Source organism: Lathamus discolor, chromosome Z (genome assembly GCF_037157495.1).
Source record: "Lathamus discolor isolate bLatDis1 chromosome Z, bLatDis1.hap1, whole genome shotgun sequence".
Lineage (NCBI taxonomy): Eukaryota > Metazoa > Chordata > Aves > Psittaciformes > Psittacidae > Lathamus > Lathamus discolor.
The window spans coordinates 101,067,093-101,078,009 of record NC_088909.1 but is presented as its reverse complement, the minus strand read 5'-3'; the positions used below and the strand labels follow the sequence as shown (position 1 = coordinate 101,078,009).

The window sequence follows — 10,917 nt, the reverse complement described above, 5'->3', positions numbered from 1 at the left end:
GATTTTACAGCTCACGAGTTTGAAAGCCAAGAGCTCTCATAGCAAAAATCTGCACTTTTACTATAAAAGATCAGTTCTGTTTCAGTCCTTTGGGAATCTAGCTTTATTCAGGAGTAACGCCAAGTCTTGCAGGAGTCTTGCAGGCTTCGTGCCAGCTTCGTGCCAGCCCCGTGCAGCGAGACTGACTGGGTTAGCTTGGGTGGTCCTGTGTTGTGCTCCCGAGGTAATTTTGTATGCTCCTGGCAAGATCATCACTGTGTGGGAACATTGCCTGCTTCAGACACGAAACCAGGTACAAAGGGACAGGCCTGAAAGAGAAGCTAGCATTGCATGAGCAAGGACTGTGGCATTCCCTGAACACATTCTCACTAAGAAGTTCACCCCCAGCCTCTGCCCTCCCATTCTGTGCCCTGGGGAGTCCCTGCAGAGCCACAGCCCATGGTCCCTCAGAGCAAACAAGGGGGGAAGCTCCTCAGACACACCTGAGCTGTGCACTCAGGCTGGTAGGAGCTGAGCTCAACTGTCCACACAGCTTGAAACATGGGCTGTGCTGCTGCAGCTATCATGCAGCTACCCGAGATTCCACACATCCCTCTACACACCTTCCCTGTCCTTCCTGCTGCCCATCCTTCTTAGGGGGCCTCTGTGAGAGTTTCTGCCACTGAGCAGCTGCCTCCTGCTTTCGATCCAGGTTCCACAAGGCCTGCACCAGGTAGGAGGCAGCAGCTGAGTCACCTGCAAGACACAAAATGGGATTCAGCCTTTAACAGGGGAGGAGCAGGTCCCTGCTGCTGTCTGTGTGTTGCAGGGTGTCGCAAAGGAAGGTCAGAAGCCAGACAAGGTGGGAGAGCAGGAGGAGAGGTGGTGTAATGGGGAGGAGACGGTTCCGGCTGCGTCACAGACTCTAATTAAGGCTGGGGCCAGCAATCAAGGCAGATGGCATCGGCCCTGGGGCACAGCCAGACACACCTCTCTTTGCACACAGGTTGGGGTTCCCCTTGCAGGCAAGTCTGCACCTCCAAATGGAGGGAGCTTTGTCAGGACCAGGAGCAGCAGGACTGGCAGATTCTCTTGAAGATCATACCACGCAGTGTGTGAGCACAGCTGAACACAGGGGGTCACCCCCAGGAGCAGCACTAGACACACTTCAGCTGTGCTCAGAGGTACAGCTTCCTGTACAGCTCCCCTCTTCCCTGATAGGTCTGTGTTCTCAGCCTCTGGGCTGCCAGGCATGGACATGCTGCTTCCCAGCATGAAGCAAGACTCCAGCTCCTCTGTCTGGGAAAGCAGACCCTGTCTGGGAAAAGGCTGAGTACCAGGCTGGGGTTTGGGCAGGAAGAAGGAAAATTTCCAAGCTGTCCCAAGGCACAGGCTGTGGAAAGGGTTCCGATATACTTCTCTAACAATAGTTTTGGTCTGCTGCTACAGGGCAGTGAGCTGACCAGGCTGCAGAGAAGTATCTCAAATATGTAAAACTGCTTGTAGCACTACTATAGTCCTTGATGTCCAAATAAGTATGGTCTAAAGCATAATTATTTGGATTATAAAGCTTTTCTGAAGAGAGCAAAACAGCCCAGAACAAATTTGTGGAATTCCCCTCTGTCCCTCACCAAAATGAGCCTCTTACCTGGCGAAACCTGCAAACCATGCTGGAAATCCAGCAAGGCTTTCTTGTGCCTCCCCAGCTCCAGGAACTGCATACCCCTCCCAATGAGAGCGAGCAACCTGATCTTCTGGAGCACCTCCACTTCTGGCAGGAGATTCTCTGGCACAGAAAGACAGCACGTACCTGAAGACAGCATCCTCCAGACATTCCCTCCCTTGTCAAAGCAGGCAGAGCCAGGTTTGCAGTCAGGACAAGCCAAATGTTTACTTGGGCTGCTCATCTTCCATCTCCCTGAAATCTTGGTGAAACCAGCCTCTCAGCCAAGGTGGAAGAGGCCACAAGTTGGCAGAGGGTAAGAGGGAAGAACACCAAGAACTTGGTGCATTACATGGCTATGGTGAGCAGTGACCTCAGCAGCAGCCTGGCCTTTGGCTGCCCATCTGCACAACCAGTAGAGATCTCTTCCCTGAAATCTGCATTGGAGAAGCTTTCTGCTTCACAGCCTATTAAACTGTCACCTAGACCATGGGGCAGGACACAAGGCAGAGGCCAAACCCTGCTCCAGCCAGTTCTTTCAGTGCCCCCTGCTGCCAAGCACACAGATCCCAACCCAGCCAGTCCCAGCATTGCAGTGTCCTACCTGTTGGTTCAACACCAGGCCCATAAAGCTGGACTCGCAAGAGCTCTCCGAGGCATCTGCAGGTGTGAGGACAGAGGAGCTTTCATACAACACCCGAGTGCAGAAGCAAGCTGCAACCTGTCATCCAGCCCTGCTGCCTGCTGGGGAGCCCCTTCTTACCTGCTGAACTGTGTTACAGCCTCCTTGACCTCACCCAGCTTTCCCCACACCCACCCCTGGTGCAGGTATCCAGCTGCTCTCCAGGCAAGGCAGGAGAGGCTCTCCTTCTTCTGAGCCAGGAGTCCACCGGCCAGCCCTGCCTGTGGTGATGGGCATTCTGGCTGTTCCAGCCTCTCCTCCAATAGTAACACTCGTGGGATCAGGCCAGTCGTGCGGCTGATGACCTCCTCACACACAGTTATGGCATCCTGGTATCTCTCGGCCTGCTCCAAGGCAGATGCTGCTTCCAGGAACACCTCAGGGATCCTGGGAATGGCTGAACTACCATCTAGGGGTACCTGGGGAGCAAAAGTGGTGGCAGTGCTGACACAGAACTGCAGAGCCCGTAAGACAAGGCAGGAGCTGTGAAGCACTATCTGTTCAGCACAATAAAGGCAGCAAATCCCTACTTCTCAAGTGAAGGACGTCCTAAACCAGACCTGTCAGCTGCTCCCCAAAGAGAAGGGGAAGCTGTTTCTCCAAACAGCAGTGGCAAATGGTCTCTGGTGTGAATCCAAAGTGGACATGCCACAGGTCAGAGCTGCCAGTCCCCATCTCATCTCCTTTCTATCTCAAACTGGACACTGAAGCCTAGAGTCCAGGGGTGATGCCTGGGCCCAGGCCTCAGGGTGGGGATCCAAACCTCATCTACCAAGTCACCTCAGCAGGACACCTACCTGCTGCTGCAGCCCCTCCTGAAGCAGAGCCAGAAAATCCAGGTAATGTTCCACCGCATCAGCCACCCTGCAACAGGGACAAAACATGTGGTGGAAAGAGCACAGAGGGACTTGGAGAAGTGCCAGCAGCCAGGCAGAACTTGGCATCTCCAGCCCACAGGCTCCCCCTGCACCACACTCACTCTGGTCATGATACCCATGCTTTGAGCAGACCTACAGCAGCAGTACTGAACTGGATGATTTCCAAGAGCACAAAGAAAACCACAAAACCCAAACAAGCAGCATGTTGAAAGTAGACCAGAGGTGCCTTTACCTCCCGTTCTGGAGACACCGCTGTGCCAGGAGGTACTTCACTTCAGAGGGGTGACGATGGCGAAGGAGAGAAGCCAATACTGGTGTGTGGACAAGCAGCTCTGTTCGGATTAGGAAATACGGGCTAGAGGAAGCAGTTGCTGGAGGGTTTTCTTCCAGAGCCTGTGAAACAGGAACAGAAAATATGGTCAACACAATGCTGATCAAGTCCCGTGCAGCTGCTATCACTCACCACTTCTGGCATTTAGAGCGCACCCAGATGAGAAGTGCTGCAACTTCACAAGCACAGTTACCCTGCTCTTACTAGAGCATAGCTCAATCCAGGAAAAGCAACCAGGCTTGCACAGGCACAGGCAAGACTGCAATCTCCACATGGCATAAATTTGCAAAATCACCCATATCGCCTCAGGTTTTTAGTTCAAGGTGCTATGAGCTGCCTGGAACACCATGTCCCACTGCAGCTGCAGAACTAGACCAGATCTTGGGCCATTTGCAACAAGAAAGATCCCTCTCCACAGCTGGGTTTATATCTTACAGATCATAACTTGGTGTGAAACACTTTCAGTTCAGCAGAGTCAAGGCAGCAAATCCCTCAAGGCATTCCAAGGTTGCTATGGCTAAAACCCTTCCCCCCCCCCCAGCTACAATCTACCTCTTAAAGGCCTCTTTAGCCTCTTATTAGGTACTTTATTAAGAGATTGATACTTAACAACATGAGTGTAACCTCTTCTTCCAAGCTGCCAAGAACATGAACTGCAAAGTGTAAGCAGGAATTTCAGATCATGCTGGGCTCCATCCTGGCCACTGCGGAGAGCAGCATCACGGCTGGAACACTGTAGGCTATTTTGGGGTACTCCTCCAGGCTCAAATACAGAAGGCAGGAGCCTGCTTGAAGCTCTGTGCAAGCGCCACTGGGCAAACATCAACCCAGAACTACAGGAAACACACAAACCTCGTAGAGCAGAGCCAGGGCCTGCAGCTCCGCGTCGGTCTCCCCCAGCTCGTGGTACACTGCTGCCACATGGGACAAGGCAGGAAGGCAGTGGAAGTCTACCTGGAGGGCCTGTTTCAGGTGCTGAAGAGCTGTCTGAGGCTTGCCCTAGTTAGACGGGAAGAGGTGCATGTTGCAAGGACATCTTGCTGAGATCTTTACCGCTCAGTGTAATCCAGATCTGGCTCTGCTTCCCCAATGATCCCCATGAAGCAAAGGCTGCACTGTAGTCAAAAGCAGCACTCCTCAAGCTATTTTTTGAGCTTCTCTCTGCAGCAACCCTCTATGCTCAGCCAAAATCCCTGCCTGGATTCTGCAACTGTCCTTGTAAACAACTGGGACCACAAGGGCCATAAAAGCATAACACCTTGCTTTTATGCAGCAGCCTAGGACCACACAGAGGGAGAGTGGAAGTCAACTCCAGCCTCCCCATCCTTCTCCAGGCAGCATTTCCCCTCTCCCCCCGGCTGTTACCATTCGCTGAGCGCAGCAGCCGAGGCAGGTCTTGATCTGGGCCAGAACCTTCTTGGAGCAGAATCCTCCTGCAGCCTCCTGAAGGAGGGAGTGGGCAGTGGGGAAGTTCCCAGCCTCAAACTCCTGCAGCCCTAGGACAGACCCAGCATCTCAGCTCTGCAGCTCCCCTTCCCGCCCCACATGGTCCCCAAACAGGCACACATATCCTTTTCTTCCCAGTGGGCACAAGTCTCCCCATAGGTGCCTGCCTGATCCCAGCAGTGCACAGAAGGATGGTGCCAAGCTGCCTTCTTTGTTTTGATGGCGTTGGAAGAGAATAAGCCACTTCATGGTAATGTCCAGCAGAAATAATAGCAGCTTCCAAGCCCAGATAGCAAGATGCCTGCCTTAGCCCCGAACAAGGACAGAGGTAGGTTCTGGGCAGCTGGGGAAACACACACAGAGTCTCTGAGAGACTGTTCTGGGCCATTTCCAAGCAGGATGCTTTGGGATATTAATTCATTAATATTTGGTGTGAATGGTATTTGCTTTTCTTTCAATCCCCCTTTCAAGCTTCCCTCTCAGGTGCCTGCATCACATTCACGCCTGCCATCTCCCCTCTGGAAGTGCTGTTGCCAAGCTGCCCAGCTGCCCCTGGAGCTGCTGGGGTTTTCATGACAGTGAGTGAGGGACAGAACACAGCAGTCAAAGGCTGTGACACCAGGGTACAGAGCTGCACAAGAGCTTCGCGTGGCTCTTGCAGCATGGTAATCTAATGGGAACAAAGTGCTTGCAACAAGGCAGGTACCAGAAGACAAAAGAAAGGAAAATCCTTCTAAGTTCCCTGTGAGCCTTCTGCTTTATACAAGATCACTGCGTGGCTCAGACCTAAAGCCACAGACAGGCATAGGAACCCTGTGACAGTGCAGAGAAAGGCTTAGCTGGGGAAAAACCAGAGAAGCTCTTTGAATACTGAACTGTAACACTGAGACCCAGAGGCTCAGCCCAGGTACTCTTCCAAAGGAACAGCCCAGAAATCCCCAAGGGCTTCTTAGCTTGGGAAGAGAACCCAGGACAAGGGCAGGGAGAGGGCTCCTGGGACAGTAGCACAATGGGAGGCTGTGCTGGTGTGGTTACCTCCTCCACACAAACCTTGCAGGAAGGCTGCTGAAGTGCAGAGGATCTCTTTCAAGTCCCTGGTGCTCTGTACAAGGCACAGGGAGTCCCCCTCAGCAGGTACTCGCCATGCCTTGAGCAGCGAGAGGAGTTCGTTCTCCACCTTGCTCCAGTGAGCTTTTCCCAGGTCCTGTGAATACAAAGAGACGAGAGGGCAGGGAAGGCTGAAGGGAAGCAGGAAATACTGATCCCAGGGCACAGGGAAACAGAAGTCCCACCAAACTCTTCAACAGCTCTTTCTGTGCTGGGGAACAATGTCCTACCGCCTGTAATTTCAACTACAGTCCTGCTGCAGTGATTCCTGCCTGGCCCTGGGCAGCACCTCCCCACCTCAGAGGGAGCTGCACTTCGAGGGGCTCCTGGACAAGCAGATCCAAATGCTGTTGGAGGGAATTTGTAAAGGTGGGACCCCTCAGCAGCCCCACAATCAGAAGGAAAGGCTCCTCTGCATCCCACTGCTCACAGCTTGCTCCCTACAAGCCCACCTGCAGCCCCCTTCCAGCCTGCTCAAGCCTCCTGTCTGGCACCTTGAGGTCCAGGACTCTGAGAGGCAGGAGATATTATAGGACTCATTAACACACTCAGGACCATTAAACTATGCTGGGATACTAGAGAGAGGATTACACATGCTGATTGGGCAGTGCTGATGGGTTTGGGTCTCCAAATGCCACAGCAACATTTTCAATGTGTGTGACAAAGAATACTTATGAGAGCTCTGCCTCCCTTAGCAAACGTGGGTATTTAACTGGTGCAGATACACTGGTGCAGGTAACTGGGAGCTGTGTAGCACCTGCCCATGCCCAGTTACCTCAGTGTTGCTCAGAAGCCTGAGGAGACTAGTGATGCTTCCCAGGCGGCCAACGGACAGCCACCACGCTGCTTGCAGTGCTCCCAGTTGGTGCAGAGGTGCCTGCAGCTCTGCCACAGTTACCTCCTGCAGCACCTTCTGCCACAGCTCCTCGGTGCTAAGATCCTGCCCGCAAGCCCCACAGGCTTCCAGAACTGAAAACAGACACAAAAACCCAGCAGTGAAACAACAGACTGGTGCCCTGTAATAGAGACCTTCTCAAGGGGCCTCAAACAAGCACAGGCACCTCATAGTGAGAGAAGGATTCTATCCAGACAGGGCCTCTTCATCAGGGGCTGCAGTGATAGGACAAGGGGTGATGGGTTCAAACTTAAACAGGGGAAGTTCAGGTTAGATATAAGGAAGAAGTTCTTTACTGTGAGGGTGGAGAGGCACTGGAATGGGTTGCCCAAAGAAGTGGTAAATGCTTCATCCCTGGCAGTGTTCAAGGCCAGGTTGGACAGAGCCTTGAGCGACAAGATTTAGTGTGAGATGTCCCTGCTCGTGGCAGGGGTTGGAACTGGATGATCTTAAGGTCCTTTCCAACACAAACCATTCTGTGATTCTATGACAGGGCTGGCCTGGACTCAGCAGCATGAAAACCAAGCTTTCTAACAGTGGAGTTAAGAGCAGCATCCTTAGGAAGCAACAGAGCTACAACTCCAGCTCTGCTGGGTCCTGCTGAGGTCACCTGCCCTCAAGCAAGCCTGTGGCAACACTGAAGATCCCCCTCTGACCTGCAGCCTATTTCAGCAAGTTTTCTTTGAAGCCAGCACACCATAATCAAAGCAAGCACTAATTTACTACTGTCATTAAACCTTTGCTAGACACTTGGCACCTTACACCTTAAAAACACCTATTGTCTTTAAACCCTCTGGCCCACTCTTGCAGGCAGCAGCAGGCAGACAGACAGCTGTACATCACCCCTGGCTGCAAACCACCCCATTCCAGCCCTTCCCAACAGAGCAAAGCTTCCCTGCTGACACCCTCCAGTCAGTCACCACACATGTCCAAAGCACAGAAAATGCCGCCTCACCCTGTACAGAGCACAACCTCCTTACCCCTGAGGAGCCCCTGGCGTATTCCTTCTTGTCCTTCCATGGCAGAGTCAGATGCTCCCATTGTAAAAATTAGGGAGTTGTAGAGGACGGTAAGCTCCAGAGGCAGGGTGGGGATGGTGGCCGGCAGCCCTGTGGTCACAGATAACCCAACAACAAGCTGAGTTGGCTAGGAAGAACCCCAACATCCATCCATGCTAAGGTATCATCACCCAGCTCTGGTGGGTCAACAGAACTGTCCTTTCTTGTTTGTTTGTTTGTTGTTGTTGTGGTGGTGAGATTTAACAGCTTGGGAACTGCAGTAGCCAGAGATGCATCAGGCATCACCTCTCCAGGTGCCAACACCATTCCTAGCTATCCAGGAGCTGCAGTTCTCCAAGATTGAGACCTTTCAGCTCTCCCAGGAGAGCATCAATAGCCTGTCCTCTTCCAGAACAAATACAAAATACATCCTTTTGAACAAGTTTTCCACACTGTGTCTCTCTCCCTCTCACCAGGCTTCCTCTGTACCACAGTTATGTCATGGACCCCTTTCCCCAGCTTCCCAGGACAAAGTTTGCTTCATTTATTTCCAGAAACGCCAAAGCTCTGCCCAGATCCCCCAGCAAGGTTAGGAAGAGGTTTTTTACAGGCCAAGTTCAGGTTAGGGCAGCAGGGAATGTTTCTTTTCTCTCCCTTCAGCACCAGGATACCAGGAACTGCAGCCTGGCATATACCCATTGGTCTGGGAGGGCAGCAACTTTTCCAACCTAATTGATTCTGTGATACTTAATTAAACAAGTATTTCATTTGTGTGTAGAGACATAGACATGGGCAAGGCTACAGGGAGTCTCAAGAAAAGGAAGGCTGCAACAAGAGGAGCAGATGTCTTCCCTCCAATCAGTGTGGGCAGTCCTCCTTTAGTGCCTGAGAAATAGCTAAACAGCTGCAAGAGAAAACAGCTCAGCGAGCCTCTCAGGGTCATAAATTACCCGAAACAAGAACATGCAGTTAATTGTGAGACTAAACACACATTCCAGTGTCCTTCACTAACGGATTGCCGTAAAAGGGTAAAATGAGTGGGGCTATTTATGACAGGAGGTAACAGCTTCAAGCTGCACCAGGGGAGGTTTAGATTAGAGATTAGGAAGAATTTTTTCCCCAAAAGGGTGCTCAGGCATTGGAACAGGCTGCCCAGGGCAGTGGTGGAATCACCATACCTGGAAGTGTTCACAGACGATGTAGATGAGGCCCTCAATGACACGGGTTAGTGGTGGACTTGGCAGTCCTGGGGTAATGGTTGGAGTTGGTGATTTTAAAAGTCTTTTCCAACCTCGTTGATTCTATGATTTTATGACAGCCCCAAACGATGACCATGACCCCCAGACACTACTCCTCAAATTCACAGTGCCTGTGCCACAGCCTTGTCTAATTACCGTATGGAACGAGTAACAGGAACTGGGTGGGCATTTCACAGAATTATAATAAAGTCTAAAATAAAGGTATATAAACTCAATCTGTCTCTTCTTGATGTGCGTAGTAGGCAGAGCGATCCTCTATGTACACAGTACCATAATAAAACCCTGCTGGCTGTCACCAAGCACCTTGTTGTTTTTCATGTGCCTTAGCATGCCTTCCAGGTGAATCTGCTCCAAGATTTTGCCAGGCACAGAGGTGAGACTGACTGCTCTGTAGTTTTCCATTTTCCCCTTCTTGAAAATGGGGGTTATATTTCCCTTTTTCCAGTCATTGGGAACCTCACCTGACTGCCATGGTTTTTTAAATATGATGGACAGTGGCTTAGCAACTTCCTTCACCAGCTCCTTCAGGACCTGTGGATGGATTTCATCAGGTCCCATGGACTTGTGTAGGTTCAGGCTCTTAAGATGATCTCAGACCTGATCCTGTCCTACAATGGGCCTAGGGTCATCATTCTTACGGTTCCTGCATCTGCCTTCTAAGACTTGAGTGGCGTGGCCAGAGCTCTTGCATTGAGAACTTCAGCCTTCTCCAGCATAGGAAGGACATGGAACTGCTGGAACAAGTCCAGAGGAGGCCACGAGGATGATCAGGGGACTGGAGCACCTCCCGTATGAAGACAGGCTGAGGAAGTTGGGGCTGTTCAGCCTGGAGAAGAGAAGGCTGCGTGGAGACCTCAGAGCAGCCTTCCAGTACCTGAAGGGGACCTATAGGGATGCTGGAGAGGGACTCTTCATTAGGGACTGTAATGGTAGGACAAGGGGTAATGGGTTCAAACTGAAACAGGGGAAGTTCAGGCTAGATCTAAGGGAGAAGTTCTTTACTGTGAGGTTGGTGAGGCGCTGGCACAGGCTGCCCAAAGAAGCGGTGAATGCTCCATCCCTGGCAGTGTTCAAGGCCAGGCTGGACAGAGCCTTGGGTGACAGGGTCTGGTGTGTGTGGTGCCCCTGCCCGTGGCAGGGCGGGTGGGGGGTGCAGCTGACCCTTAAGGTCCTTCCCAACCCGAACCATTCTGGTTGAAGAGCTCATTTCGCGGCGCTCGGTGACCGCGGGACGGGCACTGAAGGCGACGCACGGGGCCGGTACTCACCCCGCATGCTCAGCAGCAGCTCCCCGAAGCCGCCCCGCTGCTGCTGCCGCCCCGCCGCCGCACCGGGCACCGCTCCCCCCGGCTCCTGCAAGGGAGACAGAGACGCTCGCTCACCCGCCCGGGCCGGGGCCTCCCCCGGGGCTCGGAGGGACGGGACGGGCCGGGCCGCACCCGCCACCGCTGGGCCAGGCCGCGGTTCTCGGCAGTCCAAGCCCGCAGGCAGCCCCGCTCCGCGGCCGCGCCGCGCCGCCGCTTCATGGCCGCCGCGCTGCTCCCGCCTCCCCGCCCATTGGCCGGCGCCCGCCACGCCGCCGCTTGCGATTGGCGAGCGAGACAGAGCGGAAGTGGTGGTCGCCATGGCAACAGGCAAGCGTGGAGCGGAAGAGGTCGCCGTCCCGCCAACTACGGCGG

General features: G+C 53.0%; 1 protein-coding gene across 3 annotated transcripts; it reads right to left on the bottom strand.

The window, feature by feature from the left end:
• Nucleotides 1-88: 88 nt before the first annotated feature.
• Nucleotides 89-10,764, bottom strand: FANCG (FA complementation group G). Of its 3 annotated transcripts, none has more exons than XM_065662444.1 (14): nucleotides 10,678-10,764; nucleotides 10,507-10,591; nucleotides 7,962-8,090; nucleotides 6,862-7,055; nucleotides 6,015-6,183; nucleotides 4,899-5,029; nucleotides 4,386-4,532; nucleotides 3,435-3,595; nucleotides 3,122-3,188; nucleotides 2,406-2,743; nucleotides 2,247-2,302; nucleotides 1,628-1,765; nucleotides 603-735; nucleotides 89-308 (listed from the first exon to the last, which is right to left on the bottom strand). In XM_065662444.1, the coding sequence occupies exons 1-14, from the start codon at nucleotides 10,762-10,764 to the stop codon at nucleotides 191-193; spliced, it is 1,953 nt and encodes a 650-aa protein (XP_065518516.1). In that variant the 3' UTR covers nucleotides 89-190. The 3 variants fall into 3 exon arrangements, 2 of the variants coding, with proteins under 2 accessions (XP_065518516.1, XP_065518517.1); XM_065662445.1 differs by having other exon boundaries at nucleotides 6,030-6,183; XR_010608699.1 differs by lacking the exons at nucleotides 89-308; nucleotides 1,628-1,765 and adding an exon at nucleotides 1,790-1,904 and having other exon boundaries at nucleotides 668-735.
• Nucleotides 10,765-10,917: the final 153 nt, after the last annotated feature.

What these genes read in the sequence shown, in the direction of transcription:
- FANCG (XM_065662444.1), bottom strand. Translation starts at nt 10,764, where the DNA reads ATGAAGCGGCGGCGCGGCGCGGCCGCGGAGCGGGGCTGCCTGCGGGCT. An exon ending in GCCTGGCCCAGCGGTGGCGG is followed by an intron (nt 10,592 to 10,677) that starts GTGCGGCCCGGC and finishes TCTCCCTTGCAG; the next exon opens with GAGCCGGGGGGAGCGGTGCC. An exon ending in AGGAGGGGCTGCAGCAGCAG is followed by an intron (nt 2,744 to 3,121) that starts GTAGGTGTCCTG and finishes TTTGCTCCCCAG; the next exon opens with GTACCCCTAGATGGTAGTTC.